The sequence below is a fragment of the Ambystoma mexicanum genome, chromosome 6p (assembly GCF_040938575.1).
Source record: "Ambystoma mexicanum isolate Mex_15411 chromosome 6p, UKY_AmexF1_1, whole genome shotgun sequence".
In the NCBI taxonomy this organism is placed as follows: domain Eukaryota; kingdom Metazoa; phylum Chordata; class Amphibia; order Caudata; family Ambystomatidae; genus Ambystoma; species Ambystoma mexicanum.
Window position 1 is genome coordinate 386665791 of NC_090935.1, and position 18717 is coordinate 386684507.

General features: G+C 43.2%; 1 protein-coding gene across 1 annotated transcript in view; it reads right to left on the reverse strand.

Moving 5' to 3' along the window:
- The window catches only part of C9 (complement C9), a 189477-nt gene that overhangs the window by 88917 nt on the left and 81843 nt on the right, over positions 1-18717 (reverse strand). The window contains exons 4-6 of the mRNA XM_069627168.1: positions 15466-15613; positions 12982-13120; positions 6371-6589 (exon numbers count right to left, since the gene is read on the reverse strand). Coding sequence (XP_069483269.1) covers positions 6371-6589; positions 12982-13120; positions 15466-15613 — 506 coding nt within the window. The remainder of the gene's footprint in view (positions 1-6370; positions 6590-12981; positions 13121-15465; positions 15614-18717) is intronic.

The following is an 18717-nucleotide window of genomic DNA, read 5'->3' on the forward strand; positions in this document are numbered from 1 at the left end:
CTGAGGATGAAGTCATACAGATCAAAAGGATGGAATCGGGAACGATGCCGGGTAGTGACCGGTTCTTCATGAAGTTCTACAAAACCTATAGATTCACTTTAGCCCCTTATTTGGTGAAGGTCTTCAATGCAATACTTAACGGAGATGCCTTGCCGAACAAAATGATGGAGGTTATTATAGTAGCCATATTTAAGGAAGGAAATGATCAGAAATCTTGCTCATCCTACCGACCAATCTTCTTGTTGAATAATTATGTGAAGATCTTAGCTAATGTTCTGGGCTGTAGGCTGGAGAGGCTGCTGCCTTCCCTTGTTCACAGGGATCAGGTGGGTTTTATTCGGGGGAGGCAGGGATCAGACAATATTAGGAAGACAACTGATCTAATGCAGCACACTCAGGTGGTGGATTTAGATGCAGGTGTAATAACGATAGATTCGGAGAAGGCCTTTGATAGGGTAGAGTGGCCATTTATGATAAAGATGTTGGGGAAAATGGGACTTGGAATAGGTGGAGGCCTTGTACAATGGGCCCAGTGATACCAGACAGGGGGTGTCTCCTATCTCTGTTATATGCTCTCTCCATCAAGCCGCTAGCTATATCCATTAGAGCAAACCTGTTGCTCATGATATGATAGTTTATATAGCGCCTATACACAATGTGTTTCAAAGTGCTTCACGGCAAGGTAGGAACACAGGAAAAATATAATGACATTCTTACAGGCCATGAACAACAGGAATGTGAAATTAACTATCGTACTCAGACTGGCGACATTTTAGATAGCGCAAGTGCAAAGACACAGATAGGAAGGAATGGAAAACAGAAAGGTGACCATAGTACTAGGCCAAACAATATTTCTGGTAGAACTGGAATTTTACAGGAGGAGAGGGAGAAGGGATGAGAAGGAGAGAGAGGAACAAAACAAGCCACTATCGTAGTAGGCCTGACGACATTTCAGATAGTGCTGGAAGGGGTGTGGGGGAAGGAGAACAAGTATGGGAGGACGGAGGAGACACACATTGTTGCTATCATACTAGGTCAAGGGACAATTCTGATAGAATAAGGGCATAGAAAAGAAAGGCAGGGCGGGAGGAGGGAGGGAGAAGGGAGAGGAGGAGAGAACAGAGAATAAACAGTGAAAAAGGGCAGAGAAGCAGAGGGGAGAGTGAATACAGTTCCAGAGGCCATTAAAAAATACATAATGTTACAGGGAACAGAGAATGTAGGCAAGGAATCAAGAAGGGCACAGCATGATTCAGGGCCACCCCGAGTACGAGACCCCGGGGAGGTCCAGCAGTTGAGAAGGTGAAACACCAAGTCAATGTGTCCATAAAGTCAAATCCAAGCATTGGCAACAGGTTGGTGATGGTGAGACAATAGTGAATCGAGACAACTCCTGTAGTGAAAAAGGTGTAGGGGCGGGTGGTGGTTTGCAGAAAGGATAAGGGAAGAGGGAAGAAGAGAGCTGGCAAGCAGGGGGGGCATATTGAGGGGCATGAAAGAGGCAGCAGGGGGGAAAAAGGACATCACGGGGGACCAGGAAGGGGGTGGGCCACGGAGCACCTGTCCTCACTCCAGCACCGGAACGTTGATGTTGCCGTTGCCTGATGATGGTGGGGATGGCCTGTGGGGACAGAGGGAGTAAACACATGTTGGTGCATACTTACCTGCTTTCTGAGCAGGGGGCCGGGCCCTGGGTCCTCCTGGTCCAAACAGGAATTGCCCTTTTCTTCTTCTGCCCTTCGCTTTCGGATGCCTGGGCGAGAGACGCCCTTGATCTAAGAGTTAAGAGCAGAAAGGAAGAGGAAGGGCTAAGAAGGTGGGCGGGATTTAGGCCAGGTGACCTAGATCCACTTGCACCTGCTCCCCATCTGCAAAGGAAAATATGCTGGAGGGCTCCTTAAGTAGTGAAAATGAGCCGCAACCAGGAAGGCACCAGGTGGGCATTTCGTTGTGGGGATCTGGAGTTTAAGTTATTCCTTTTTGCTAACAATATCTTGGGCTATCACACCAATGTTAGTTCCTTGCTCCCGGAATTGTTGGTGCAAATTTCCAGCTTTGGACATTTTTCAGGATTAAAAATGAATGGAGACAAGTCGTGCATAATGCCCATAAGAGATGGTAGGTCTGTTCTAGACTCATGGACTAGATACATGGATATGAGGGTGGTAAAACGAGATATACAATACCTGGGGTTTCGAACTAAAGGCTTTGGCGAAGGCAGATTACAACTGCTTGACTGCCAGATTATGGCAGGTTATAAGCGTTGGGACCCATTGATCTTTCTTGGTACGGTCGTATGACATCCATAAAAATGAAATTGCTCCCTCACCTTCTCTACCTATTTTCTGCCCTCTGGATTAAACTCCCGGAAAGGTACTTTACTGAGCTGAAGGGTACACTTAGTAGATTTGTGTGGCGGAAAAAGAAACCCAGAGTGAAAATGGCAGCCCTCACGCTCTGAGAGATCAGGGGGTGTTTGGACTACCCAATTTCGATTTGTGTTGCAAAGCTGCCCAAGTGCGAGCCATGTTGGAACACACGAGGGAGGACATGAGAATGTTTTGGACCTATTTGGAAGACTTAGAATCGCACACCCTGTAAGTCAGAGACAACCTTTGGGCTTTGCTCAAGCACATTCCTGGAATGCTTAGGGAACATCCCACTCTGGGGGTGCTCTGGGCCTCTTGGCAGAATGGTGCAAATAGACTGCTGTCCTCATGGCCCTCAATGATGTCTTCGGTGTGGGGTCCTCCTTTTGATCTGGCACATCAAGACTTGAGATTCTACCAACAATGGTCAGAAAGGGGACTTGAAAAGGGCAGGCCAGCTCTTTAGAAAAGGGGTGTTCTTGGACAACAATGAAATTAGAGAAGTACTGGAGGGCGATTCCTTTCTCAATTTTTGATTACCTTCAGATAAAGGGCATCTTTACAGATCAAAAATGGGGTGCGTCTCTAGGGAGGGACATGCCCTAATTTGAGAAAGTTGTTGACTCCTCTACATCACACAAGGGGAACTTGTCAGGTATATATATATGGCTCTGGTTACATCGTGCATGACAGGGAGACAAATGTTCCAGAGATATTGGGTGGAGCTTGCAGGAGGGATATTACAGAAGAGGAGTGGGCTAAGGTCTTCAGAGTGGCCTTCTATGCAAATCTGTTCACCTCCAAAATGGATCATAACTTTAAGATATTACAATGGTGGCATAGGGACCCCTTGAAGATTCGAGAATATTTCTCCATATTGTCCACGGGAGTGTGGGAAAGTTGGCTCTCTTTCTAATATGTGGTGGCACTGTCCCAAAATACGAGTCGTCGCCTGAGCCGAATTAAAGAAATCACGTGTGTACAGCTTGTTATGGTCCCTCTCCAGATGCTCTTGGGGATTCAAGCAAGGGATAGGGAGGAATATAGATTCCCCAGGATGTGGGAGGCCATGTTTAGAGTAGGATGACTGGCGATAGACCAGCTGTGGACATGCAGGAGGGTGCTCACGAAAAAGGAATGGGAGCAAACATTGAGGGATGTGATGATCATGGAGAACTCACAGCAATGGTCAATGATCAACTAGGGTGCTTTTCGGAAGAATGGGAACTTCTGTTATCTTAATAGAAGGGAGACCATATTGATCCCTATGGAATGAGTGATGAATAGAATGGCAATGAGGAAAGGTGCCTTAGGGGAGCCAATCCATGCAGCTCGTGTGGTTTTAGAATTGGTACCCCTGGGACTTTGTTATCAATAGTCTGTGGCACAGTTCGAACCGGAAACACTGGTATAGATTGGGGAGGTGGCAGAGGGAGTGGTGTTGGTTTTCCTTTGTGGGATTATATATTGAAATGTTCTGGTTTGAAATGAAGAATAAATGCTAATAAAATAAAATGTCAAAAAATAAATAAAAATAAACAAGAACCAGGGAAACATAAAATAGAAACAGGCTGTGAGCAGGAGGAAACATTTTGTCAGTGTTACTGCACTTCTTCAATGAATCACAACATACAGATGTCCTCACAACCTATTTTATTGGAGATGTTCTTATAAGAAATCAGAGATTTCTTATGAGGACAACTGTAGTCGTCAGTGGTACTGCGCCTCTCCCAAAAAAATTATCACCTGTATGGTAACAGTATCCAGAAAGGGAAATCTACATGTAACCCAAAAGGGCCAGGAAAGAAGCACAACTCCCCCTGGCTGGGAAAAGAAAGATCACTACGCCATCACAGCTTTAAAAGTGACACAATCACATGACATGGTACATATCTCCTGATTGGGGGAAAATAGTTCAAACAAACCACTATTGGATAACATCGGTGTAATGGAACAAGAAATAGCATTTAGTGTGTTGGCCAATTATGCCACAGTATTCCTAGTTGTCATGCAAAACACAATATTGGCTTTTTGGCATCCCTTTACTCACTCTCTTCTGTGTAGCAATGGTGTTGGCGAGAATTTGCTAAAACCAAAAATGAATAGAAATGGAAATTACTGAACCTTTTGTTAAACTGCCATACCTGGCTGATTTTCTAAAGATTTTTGTAATTTGCACTTTTAAGTTTCTTGAATCGGGCGAGTGCTACTCCTGTATAAATTACACATCTCAGAAAATGTGTGGTTTCCCTTTTATGAACTCGATCACAGAGTAAATGTGTGGCATTAAGCCCTGAATTTGAGGGCATACTCGGTCAGCAAAAGCCCGCCAGCCCACGCCTACGCTGTCCAAAGTGCAGTGAGGGCCATGATTTGGATTTGTTCTTTCTTAATTGAGTAAACACGATCCGCGATCTTCATGCATCTCAGTCCAGGCTCATAAAAACAATAAAAGGCTGTTGCCACTGAATACATGCTTTTCTACCGGAACTGTTCCACCAGCATTAAAATTGGTAGTGATGAGAACATGGTTATAAAGGGCTGCTCTGGACTCACATATCCTGACAAATGATGTCCCTATAGCTCAACATTCCTATCGAAGACACTATTGGAAAGGTCAGTAGCAAATCAGTTAGTGATTTGATAAGAGTTCAGGCCTATTACATCACCATTTCCAAGCAGGTCTTATAACGAGAGCAGAAGTAGTAGTCGATTGACTGAGACAGAGGGCAAATCGAGGAGCCTATGGGGCCTGGATACTGCTCGATGTGTCTGCTTCTTTCAATACAGTGGGCCATGGAAAAACGTCTTGGCATCCAAGATTCTGCCCTGGATTTATTATTTATTAAGTGAAAGTACACAATCTGTGTCCTTATCCCTTATGAATCTCAGTCCAGGCTCATAACATGCGGGGGTCGCTCAACGATTGGCTCTTTCACACTGTTGTTTAAGCTACATGTCAACCCAGAGTTCTCTCTTGTATTGACTGTTTTCATATTTGTATGTACCTTGCTGTGTCAATGTTTAATCCGATTGGAGGAATGCATTGAAAAAACTTCAAAGTATTAAAAAAAACCTGTTCTGTTTTCAGCCATAGATCAATGGATACAATCTTAAAAGACGAAAACTCCATGTCAGTAAACAGAAAGGTATTGGACCTACTGGGGTTCAGCAAATTCACAGGGCCCAGATTTCTGTCCCCATCAATGGGTGGTTGACTTCAGGTCATGTCCGTGGTCAAGAACCGCAGCATGAAGCATCAACTCCAACCTAACTTTACATTACCAGATCACCTCAGTCTTACAGGCAGGGAGCTTCCACCTAAATATAAACTAAGCAAGAATTGCTACTATATTTCACTTTGAATGATGAAGTTACTCTTGGCATTTTTGTCTCTGCATGTTGGGATTTAAAATGGACTAAATAAGAATGCGCTAAAACATTTGCAAAATCGATGGGGTGTGGTTTCTGGAAGGCTCCTAAGCCTGAGGGGGAGCGATTGTGTAGCAACAATAGAGGCCGTGCATTGGCTGCTGGTTTAGAAAAGAATTGCTTGTGAAGCAGACAGCACAGTCTTTAATGCTTTACACCCTGAATCCCCCAATTTTGTACTTCATGAATTATATTTGTGTACGCCTTAAAGGAGTGCTCTCTCAGCTGATACATTAATGCTAAAACTCTCAAAGGGTCTATGCTAGGAGGCCGTTCATTTGGGGATTAGGAATGAAAAGGACCGGATTGCTTGAATTTTAGAAAAACATACTGAAAACATTTATTTTTGATTCATATTTCAGGTCCACTTTTTCTTCAGTTTATAGATTCAATTATTTTTTTTACTGAACTTTGTTATTGTTCAGCGTGTAAGCACCAAGATGCCTACATGGTGATAGTGTACTTTATGAATGCAAATAAATATATGTATAAACAGAAACGTTGTATTTACACCCCAAACTGCCATCTTGTTAAGAGGCAAAAAGCATAATTTTTCATCCAAATCTTACCGTCTCTAGTGCATGCTCCATAATTTTTTTTATAGTTTTGTCCTTGGACAAGTCCAGACCTGCACCGCCACTGATGCTCACGTTGGAGCCGCCTTCGGTGGGTATCGTCTTGAATGTTAGCCCAAGCTGAAAAGATTCCGTTTCACCCCGCATGATCTCCGTCACCACGGCCATGGAGGTCTTGTATATTTCAGTTGAGACATGCTTCTCTGCTTTTGACTTGAAGAAAAAATAAAACATTCTGTTTGTTTGTTTGTTTATTGATTTGTAGGGCGCACCAAACCCTTAGGTAACTGGGCGCAGCAAGGTACAAGGAAACTTAAAGCTTAATTAGACAGTGAGAAAGATGCAGTGAGGCAGGAGGCCGAGAACAAAACATGCAAACAAAAGGTTACAATGGCTGATCCATGGGTTAGTGTAAGGTTAGTCAGTGGGGATCGTAGGCAATACATCTAGAGCAAAGCAAAACACAACTAACATTAGGCCAAATAAGCACTCTTACTGGCTCATCACTCTAGGTTTCGAAATCACCAATTTTGAAAGTTAAGGAAAAGTGCAAACAAGATAACAAGATAACAGAAAAGAGCATGATTGTGGAGAATCCAAAAATCGATGCTTCAACAGATGCCAGCAACCAACGTCTGTTAGTGAACATGCCCTCTGCCACAGACACATTGAGATATAAGTCTTTAAACAAGTCCTTTCAATTTATACGGTAACAATCCGACATAGTCCCAATTCTTGTGCTTTTAAAATGTCATTAGGACAATTATTTTGAAATCACTATGCGGAGAGTCTGCAAATAATTCATGGACTGCATCAGTGTACACGTTGCAAACACCAACCACCTGCCAGGAGTGGCCATGTGCATTATCACTGACCACCTGCAAATCCAACAGATGCAAGAGGACCACGTTAGCAAAATCTTCCTATTGCAAAGAGATCTGACCTTCCCAGGTTTTTAGGGACATTCAGAGGATGAACAGATTCACAGTAATTTCGCTTGTGTGGCAAGTTCTGCTAGTTGGTGCTGCTGCAGTGTTTTTGAACACATGCCATGGCCGGATTTGACTTTGAGCCCAAAAATAAACAACAGGCTACCAACAATCTGTCAAATACACAAGATACAGAGTGGCAGCTCATTCAGGAACCCACAATTTACAAACCACTTACAGGAAGATGTATTTTTTCACACTGCCACAATTGGTAACCTCCTCCAGTAGTCTCAATGAAGCATCTTCCAGTATGCTTGAATATGCAGGTTGTTCCCCACCATGACGTGAAGCACAGCAGTGTGAGAACGAGGCCCCACCACAGCCAGTCCCAATGGCTGCAGCCATCCAACCTGTGTTGCCTTGTCAGATTCCCACTCCCCTGTGGTGAATAGGTCTGTGTTGAAGTCCCCTGCCTGTTTTGAGGGACAGGCAAAGTGGTAATTTAGGAGGTTGAGTACCAACCTGAGCTAATGGGAGTTGGAGGTAGATGAGCGAAGAGCTGGAGAAGGAAGATTTTTAGGAAGAGTGAGTTGAAGGTATTGAGGCCCCAGACCCCAGAAGGCCTTGTGGACAATGCAGAGGGTTTTGAACCTAATCCTCGCACCACTGGGAGCCGGTGCAGAGATGTCAGTCCTGGAGAGATACAATCCCTGGGCATGAGGCCATGACACATCTCGCAGTTTGTTTTGGATGAGTTGCAGAGGGCACAGAGTAGAGGCAGGCAGATTTAGAAATAGGCTGTTGCAGTAGTCCAGCCTAGAGAGAACCAGAGCTCTGGAGACAGTGAGCTTCTGGGGGAAGGAGAGGAAAGGAAGAATACCTTTGATGAGGTGCTGCTGTTAGTGTGACTTCTTAGAGACATCAGAGATATGAGAAGAGAAGGAAAGAGTGGAGTTGAAGGTTACCCCAAGGTTTTTAGCCTCACAGGTAGGAGCAGGAATAGGGCCAAGAAAGGCTGGCCAGAGAGTGACAGGAAAGGAGGGAGCAGATGTGCCGATGAGGAGAATCTCGGTCTTACTGGCATTAGCACAGAGATCATTGGTGGCAACACTCCTGGATCGTCGGACAGACAGTCAGAGATGAAGTGGCAGAGGGGAGCCTGCAAATCAGTGTTGAAAAGCCACAGCGAGAGGTTATACCTCTGGGGACACCACAGGTAGAGATAGAGGAGAGGAACGACCCAAGTTGAACCTGGCAGGGTCGATCGGGAAGGAAGGAGGACAGCACGGACAGCAGGATGGCATGGTTGACAGTGTCAAAGGCGGAAGAGAGATCAAGTAAGATGAGGACACAGGGGTGTTGGAATCAAGGTTGGAGAGCAGGTCTTCATGGATGTTCAGGAAAGCAGTTTCTGGCAGCTCTGAAGCCAGATTGATGGTCATGGAGACAACCAACAGATTCAGAGTGAAGATTAAGCTGGGAGATGGCCAGCTTTTTCAATAGTTTGCCTAGGAAAGTAGTGATGGAGATTGGACGATAGTTAGCCGGCATGAAGGGTCTGCAGAGGGTTTCTTAAGAAGCGGGTGCACAAGGGAGTGCTTCAGGGGGGAGGGGAAGACTCCAGTGGCAAAGGAGTGGTTGCAGAAATCAGCCAGAGCAGGAGCCAGGGTGTCAATGTGGTCTTTGATGGTGTTGGATGAACAGGGGTGAACCTGTTCAGCTGAGACTTTCATAGATCGGACTTGTCTAGAAACCTTGTCTGAGGAGAACAGGGGAAAGGCAGAGAAGGAGGGAGGAGGGGTGGCAGACGAAGGGCCAGAGGAAAAGCAGAGAGTAGAGGGAGTAGGGGGAGCGGAAGAGAGAGAGGACAGGATGTCCTGAGTTTAAGAGATGAAATGAGAAGCCAAGGCCATGCAGAGGGCCTGGGAGGGGACAGGAGAGGTCGAGACTGCAGCAGGATTGGCCAGCGCCTTGCAGATTTTAAAGAGTTTGGCTGAGTTGTTAGATGCCGCAGAGACGTGGGCTTGGATGTGTGCTCTCGTCTTGGTGCTGACAGAGAGCCCCTTTTGCCTTTGTCGCAGGCGACAGGCCAGTTAGCCAAAGGATGTAATGGAAGCACGCCATTTCCTCTCAGCCACCCTGCACTTGCATTTAGGGGTGACAACGTCTAAGTCGTACCAAGAATTGCACTTGGCTTTGGGCTTCAAGCGGATCCTCATGAGAGGCACAAGAAAATCGAGAGTTTCAGATATTGCAGAGTGGAGCATGAAAGGGATGTGTCAGGGTATGAGTCAGCCATGGTGGGAGGTGGGTGGGAGAAATTGGCGGCGAAAGCCTCCACTGACACATGCTTCATGGGTCGGAGTTGACATTATCAAATCTTTACTGACCAGGTAACAATATTGGTAAAGTACTAAGTCAAAAAGTAATTTGGAGTACATTTACTCTAATGCCACATTGTCAATGAGCAACACAGCACCTATACAAACTTTTAGACTGGAAAGGACAGAAGCTTGACAACTGGGTATTTGCTCAACATACCACAAAATTAACATCTTCCACAAGAACTTTGAAATATTCTTGTCCAAAATCACACTGACATTGTGAGGCTCTGATCAACTTCAGTGCTAGGGTAAAAGTCAACTCTATTGCCATAATGAATTTATCTCCTAAAACGTATATGCTCCCTGTAGGGGCCATTTCTATTTTACATTAGAGAATGTTATACTTGACACTGTGTGGTCAGAAACAAGAAAATAATGTTTTTACATTCAAAACTAAAGTTCTCAAAGGAATAAGAAAGGTTCCGTTCTCCACACTTGAGGCAATATCACAATGCCTTTGGTCGCTTAAACTTGAAATGTTGGCTCAAATTGGATAAAGCTTGAGACCAAAGTTAGCCTGCAGTCTAGAAGCAAGTGTACTCAAACAAATGGCTACCCCAATCCTTTACTCAGATTAACGAAATCCATCGGTTTTTCTCACAATCTGATAAAGTGTTTTAGACTTTGGGCCCTGATTCACAGCGCGTTTTCCTAAGGGATTGCGCCATTAGAAAACACTTAGAATCCGGCACTATAGCTCTATAGACCAAAACTCTAAATAGTCAATCACACTTGTAGGGGGCTGCCTCAGTCTGGCAAACTCTCCTGACTAAAGCATAACGACAGACACTTTCTAGGCAGACTTCACCAGACAAAAAAACAATCCCTTTTACAATTCGTGGTCAATCAGAAAATTGATTCTTTCAAAGCGTTTAGGGGGGAGTTGGCGTCCCAGGCTCAGATCTTGCTCGCTATCACAGAGGATCCTCCCAGTTAGAGACTTAGTAATTCTTTATACACACATTTTTACATTCCTTTTTAACCACCAAAAGATCAGACATCAAATGGTGTCACATAGATTGAGCAAAGGACCCAGGATAATACAATGGCTAGTCAAGATGAGAGGTCACAGAGAAGCCGATGTCATTCAACAAAAAGTGATGACAAGTAGACATTTTAGGATCTTGAGGGTAAGACATATTGGGTGAAGATTAGACCTTACTTACATTCAGCAAACAATTGTATGGAAATGCACTTGTCCACTAAGAAAACAGCAAAACTGCATCTGGCCCACATGGGCGACTACTGGAGATGTAAATGCATGATATCAGACTCTGAAGGATTTTGAAGAAGAAAAGCAGGCTGTTGGAATGGTTTCACGCAGTTTGCACCTTTTGTGGGAAACCTGGACTGCTTGTGTTACTAGTCACCATCTGCTGCTGCTACTCTCATGGTTTCACAGATTATCATTGCCCTAGCAACCATCTTCACTGGTGTCTGTAAAGGGATGACAGTCATTCAGCAGTGCAAGATTAAGCCCCAGAATATGGTATTGGGATGTCCGATACAGGACATGTTATCCACAGGACATGTTATCCATTTCCATCGTGAACATGTGACCTTGGGATTCCAAGTGCATGTAACTATGGTATGACAGAAGGGTAACATAAGAAGGGAACTATGGAGAGCGGGTGGAAATTGTAGTTTAAGGAAAAGCTTGATTAAGTGTCAAGGTTTGTAGGTGTCAATGGAACATGACTAAATGTAATACTACTTTATTAAGCAGTTGTGGGCAATACCCGTCATGCAGCTCACAGTCTCCATGGAGTAGTCAGACAGTAAACACAATGGAAAACCACTGGCTACTATTTTCTCAATACTGATAAATATCAAAACACTATACAACACATATTTTTAGACTGAAGAAATACATCTTTTTCCTGCTTATTTTCAAGACTATTTAGATACTTTTATTATTTCATTCAAACATGTTAACACTGCATTGCGGGTTCTCAATCCAAACGTAGGATTCTTTAATATTTAAAATACAGTTGTTAGTATACCTGGTTTATATTCCAAACAAAATCAATATTTATTTTTCCAATCAGACTTGGTCTTTAAAAACAAACGTAGTTCTCAATTGAACAGCCAATGTCACTGCGCCCTTACATGTTGTGCCTCTGAGCATATCTTCAAGGATCATATTTTCACTTATCTTGCATTCTCGTGGAGAAAGAGTAACATTTGGCCCACTCTTTAACTAATATTATTGAGCAGATTGAAATAGCCCTGAATATGAAATATATGTGTCTAGCAAATTCCTTTACAACCGCGTGGGAACGGGTCTTATTTACATTCGGATAACCAGCATAGTAAAGTTTACACATCTAAAACAGTTTGGGATTACTATCATTCAAAATGTTGCTACGCATACGGGGTGAAATAAAATTGGAAAAGAAGAAAGAATGACATTATAATATGATAGATAATAAAAGCTAATGGCTTTTCTTACAGATTGATAGGTTCCCCTTTCAACCCTGACTATTCCCTCTTTTTCTGAATTGTAATAAAGCGTTAAGGAGCTTAGGCTGGATGGGCCAAGCTGACAACAGCACACCCTGGCCCAGCCCCTGGTCATTAATGCTATTAGTACACCGGGGTGCTGTTTCTGGCCTGCTAATGGGTTTTCTTGTAAAGCAAATGTTCCTGCGTATACTGCACATGCCCAGTTTACTTTAAAAAGAAATTACAAACCAAAATGGCCTGCATCGGCATCAGGAAATATGTTCTTTTCCTATGACATTAGTCCTTTTGCTATTTCTGAGGCCTTGCCGTGCAGCAGGGACAAGAAGAGGGGAGACGCTATTGCTGCAAGTGAGTGTGGGTCTGTGCCCGGGGCTAGAAGTGCAGGAGGCAGGGAAAAGTATGAAAAGAGCGTGGGGAGTGTCGCAGATATGGGGGTATGTGAGACCTGGGGCAACAGATTAGAAAAGATGGCGTCTTGATTGCAGCAGGATGGATGGAATGTGGGCTTGTACTTAAATATATGGATTAGAATCCTAGACTGCAGATTTGCCGCCACACTCCCCAGGGTGGTGATATCATTAGGGATAATCTTCGTCTAGTTCAGTCAAAGGTAACATGTATTGACTCTTGTCTCGGCCCACGAATGAAAAACTCTCCAAGTCTGTTATTTATTTGTCAATTCTCAATACACTATGACACCCTGATTACTCTACCTAATGCCTAGATAATGAAAGAGCCATCTTATTCCATTGTGTCAAAAAGATTTTTTGCCAATCTATATCAAATTGACATTTGTTTAAGATACATAAATAGTAGAGGATAGTACCTCATAGGCAAGTGCAGCAACGTTCCATGGTTTGCGATAATACATTCTTGTATTGCCGTCACGGACTCGATCACAGATGCCATTATAATACTCATTGTTGAATGGGTTGCTTCTCGTTTCCATACCTAAAATATTAACACTATAAAGAAGACAAAAAGGGAATTAATGTTGGTATTAATTGAAATAAAGTAATCCTCAAATTGACACATTTAACAACTTTCATAAGGAGTCTGCCCAGTTGTGTAGAACATGCTCTACACTTATTGGACAGTAGATGTTGGGTGAAGAAGGGTTAAATAAACATGTTTCTCTACCTTGAAATGGACCACTGCAAAGGTTTTGTACACCAGACAAATTTTGTCTACTGTACTATAACCTGACCATCCTGGCTTTGTAGACACTAGTGCCACCATTTCTTTTCATGGCTGTGACACTCTTCTATTTTTTCCTCATTCACCCATTTCCAGGATTACTGCATGCACAAGAGAAAGCCTTAGGAATATGAGAAACATGTGGAGACCCCTCACCCCCTTACCGCTATGCCGGCAGACCCTTTTGCTCATTTCTCCCTCTTGAACAATTCTGGGAAATGATTGAGACGGCATTGGTGAACATGTTAGCTTAAAAACGTAATGTCCCTTCTAGGGACGGATTTCCAGAGAAAGTCTCTAGGAGTACAATCCGGTTGCCACAAGCACATATATCTAACATGGAGATCCAGTACATTGTGAAATGGCAACCTCTGTGTTCACTGTACTATGAGCACACATTAGTCTAAATCCCTTAGTTCACAATATTCTGCAGCATTGGACCCCAGAATCAATGGTCTACAACATTCCCTCTGAGGTGCTGCCAACCTCTCTCAGATGGTGGCTTGATGATGGTCATCTCTTTGGAGGAAGGTACTAGTCATGGGATAGCTAGATATATATTCAACTACTCCCAGTAATTCTCCTTCTCACGTTCTGTTTTCCCCCAGAATTGCATCTTCATGGGAAGGGCTTCAATACGGATCACTGAGACGTGCCCTTTCCCCTGAGATACCGCTCGCAACTCCTGGTTTGCACCCAATCCCATTAATATTCTGTGCCATAGCCAAGTTCAATCCGGATAAATCTTGGGTTACTCTGGTGGTTCAAAGTGGCTTAAAAGGGACTGCTTCAGAGTAGACTTTCAGATCCACTGCCATGGTGTGGGTTCTTCCTCTACAGCAATCACCCTTTCTCCATTATTTTGGCGCATTCTTCCCAATCTGAATTGGACATGGTTATGACTCTTGCCATCAATGCTGAGTGAAGAGGCAAAGATCTTCACCAGTAAATGACACTCTGCAAAGTTGGTTGCAGCTATCAAGCAATCTATGCATCTATAAACTCTCAGTCATCCTTTTCCTCCTGATGTAACCCCAAAAGGCTCATGACCTCTTTTCATATTACCAAATCGAAGTTATTCAATTTCTCTGGGAAGAAATCTTGCTAGGCTTTGCATTTTCCATGTGGAGGGCTCCGCTAGCAGCATTTTTCTGCATTTAGGGAACCTTCCAATGGTGCTGCAATAGTTTAATCTGATACCACACAACGCTTGAAAGTTTTTTCTTTTATGTAGTCATCCAATTGGGTATACCCTTCAGCCTCCCTTCCTGGATCCACCCGTTGAACCTCTCCAGAAAGTGATGCAGAAATTCTTTCAGGTTAAATGAATTTCCCTTCTCTTTGGATCTTCACCCTCTTGCTATAGGTGGGAGAAACGTTCACAAGTCTATTCAGCAATTCCAGACAGTGATCATTGTTATATCCAAGCATCCATGTCCCTCTGTCTTGATCAAACATCCACTTTTAGGGAATTGTAATCCCCCTTTAGCTTCTCTTTCCTACCTTTTCTCCTGGTCCATGGGCAATCGAGCATCTACTGGCACTGTGGACTATTGCTAGGTAAGAAAAATAATAGGTCTTCCATAGGATCCTCACAACCCTATGTTTCAGTTTGTGGATAGGTTTACTGGGGAAGTCGGTGCCTTCTGGGCTGAAGTGAAAATAGTGTCCATATCTCAGATTTCTCTTTCATTCCTTAACAAACCATGCCTCCTACACTGACTAGTCAATCATATGACTATAAATATTTCCTTTTCAAGAGATGCCTATTAAATATCAGTGAAATTCTATTCCGACTAAAGGAGTCTGAAAAGCAAACCATCCCTTTAATTAAGTATCACAAATGCAGCTGATCTTGTGTTCAGGGAGTTTCCGTTCATCCCTCTGTTTGCATTGTGATGTCAGAATATAGTTGTATCAAGTTATTACAATGGGGTTGTATCAAGTTATTACAAAGGAGTAGCGGTGTACCTTTCTTATATAGTGATGTTACATCTCAAAACGAATATATGTGATAGCACATTCCTACACATCAGGATTAATAGATCAACTCCTTATTTAGGAGCACAATGGAACAGCTCTTAAAGGGCCATTTCTGTAATACTATTGTTACCCATTTCCAGCAGATCTTCCAAGCTCTGACACCTCAATGCCTTCAAAAGCACGACAAGGAGACTTGGGGTCTGTTTCACAGTCTTCATCTGAAAAGTCGCCACAGTCATTGTCCACATTGCAGACCAGCCTCTTCTTTATACAGCGACCTTAGAAAAGGGCAGAAAGAATCATGAAATAGTTTTGATTTGCGCTTTAACATGCTTATTTCCTCATATTGGAGTTGTCTTTTTTCAGCTTGCGGGCATCATGATTAATATTGTACCATCATCGCTTCATGTCTCGGTTCTACAGCAACCAAACGTGCCAGGTTTGCTGCAACTTGAATTACAAAAGCTGATTCAGGTAATGTTCTGCTGACAGAATTACACACAGAGAAACCTTCATTTAAGACAATGATCACAAGATATTGTGGTGAATTGCCAGCTTGGGGCTCTGGTTAGCAGAGCTTTGGTAACTAGGGAACATTAACAGAGCCGAATTATGTTGGCTGCTTGATTGCCACGGGAGGTGAAAATGTAGGGGGCGCTACCTTAATACATAAACAATCCATTCACACATACATGTAAATACATCATCTCATACAGTTCATTGTCTATGTTCATGTTTATTACATTTGTGTGCCTTAGCCCCATCAGCAAACGGGCGCACAGATAGAACAAACAAAACAAACAGAAGAAAACAGCAAGCATACAATGGGAAACAGGTAATACAAATCATCCAAAAAAACAAAAGATGCAAGACCATAAGTCATAATTCAAAATAAGCAACAAAAAAAACATAAAACTCTGCTTATTAAAGTAAAAGTAAAAGGAGAAACAAGGACCAGTCTAAAACCATTCTCAAAGTAGAAACCAGTGGTAAATTCTTCAGCATCTTATACTGGTTCAGAAAAGCCGTCCGGTTGCTCTTACCACTTTCAATAATGATGCAGTCAGTTACTTTCAGGGCATCATTGAGGGATTTGAATCCACTGCAAGAGTTTCAAATCTTGCCATCTTATACATCCCTGGCCCACTTTTGCATGAAGCCATAACAAGACCTTATTCTGTAATGCCTGCCTGGTCTCAATCCTTTCTGATTTGGCCAAATTAGTAATGATAACATTTCGGTTTTCCATGATAAACAGTCTTTGGTGTAAATTAAAAATCTATGGCATTTTGGATGTTTTAAGACATATATCCCTCCAACGAGAAGAGGTAACTAGGTTGTCTCCAATAGCCACTGAGCCCAAAGTTGTTTACACTGACGATATAACATCGCTAGGGGGTTTCACAAATGCAGAGACCAACAAAGTATCAGGAATAAGGCAAGTTGAATCCAACCAGTGTTCATTGCATTTTTCAACAATAGTAATCCTGTTATTAAAATCCATTAGATCAGTTTGACAAGAGGTCTCCATCATATTGGGAGAGACCTTATGTTACTCCAGTCAGTTTCACATTCGGTGTCAGTCCTTTCCGGAGCTGTCCGAGGCAACCTTGCCGAGAGAGGCTGCCCATCGGCAGAAGTCTAGACTGGTTACACACTGATTAAGATCCGAGATGATCGTCTCCTTGATAAACAACCAATTTACCGCATGAATGTGGCCATCCTCTGAACCCTTGGTGTCCAAATAGGCCTATCCATGGGCCTCAAAGATGACATCAATAGATTCCAAAGGAGACTGTACTGATGTAGCAACAGCCAAAGAGGATTGGTTAAGATCTCCGGATTGGTTTCCGACAATTATTCCTCCAGGTGAGCACACTGGATCGTTTTTACATATTTTGACCTTTCTATCCAGTTCCAGACTAACCATAGGGGAGGCTTGAATGAGTCCAAGCTCATCTTCAGGGAACTCAAATCTCTGCTCAAGGAGCGCTGCCTTCTGTGATTACTCCTTCCCATGACCTCAGTCACCCACTTGTTCGTGAGCCTCCATGCACAAGAGCAGTACCAAATTCCGGGGATGGTTGCTCCATATGCCTAGATTTTAACCTTTTCTGGAGGGGCTTGTTAATGCGCCCCGATATAAGCCATATTAGGCATAGGTAGTGGCTTAGCTATTGGTAGAAGGTTTCCATCAGCTGAATTGACCCTGGTAAACAACATGATGAAAGACACAGAGGTAAAATGAGAAGAAATCCGCCGAGCGCAGAACCTCTTAAGGGCTAAAACACTGCCCTTCAGTCTCCAGTGACTCCACAATCTCTACACAAAAACCTGGCCACAAAAGGAAGAGCCCTCTGACCGCTGACTAAAAACAATGGGCAGACTGCAAGCAACACAGAAAAATAAAAAAAAAACAAATAGCAGTCTACCCAGCAAACCCTACTAATCTCTAATGCCGGGAGGTTGCCACAAGAAACACTGAAGGGCCGGTGCTGGGGAAGGTCGACATAACAGATGCTAAATGGCCGGTGTTGGGGGGGAAAAACAAACATCGCCTACCAACATACTAAGATAGCATCGGTGAAGCAACTGCAAAGCACTGCAGCACGCCAGCCACCAGCCAGCAGAGCCATGAGATTAGAGAAAGGGACCCAGCGATGGTCCAGCAGCATCAAGCCACATAGCCAGAGTGCAGCTGCTTCTGACACTTGGGACACGGAACGCCTGAACTATAACAGCTTGAAAGCCCTCGCTTATCAGAGACCTTTTTCGGGCTTCTTTTAGAAAGTAGTGTGTACATTTGTTGCACTGGAAGAAAAACACAGAAGAAGCTAATCATGAAAATAGGTCTGCTGGAAAACCTGAAATATGATACGGTGTTTGTGGAGTAATTGTAGCCAGGTAAAACACAGACCAAGTAAACTACATATATGTTAATCATGTAAAAATTATGGAGGAATATTTCCTCCCTAAGCAACAACAGGATGTTGACTTAGAAAACACAAACTTACCTAAAAACATCATACATTGTGTCCTCCAAGCCATTTCTGAAGCCCTGAGCTGATAATTAACAAAGCTGAGATTACCAGTGACAGATATAACAACAGCTTTCTAGTAAATGAATACCTTTGGTTTGTCAGTGTTCTGGATATTGGTGTTTGATATGTGGAGATAAGTAGAGACACCATAGCTCGGGCGTCAGAATGCCGATTAGGAACGTCACGAGGCAGACAGATGAACATTTAAACAAAGGGTAATAAAGGCTAGTTACAGGTTTAGGATAATCTAAGAAAATACAGCATAAAACATTGGTGACTACAGGATGGACTCTCCTTAGTTTCACCAGCTTGAGCCTCACATTGTAAATCTAAGTCTAAGT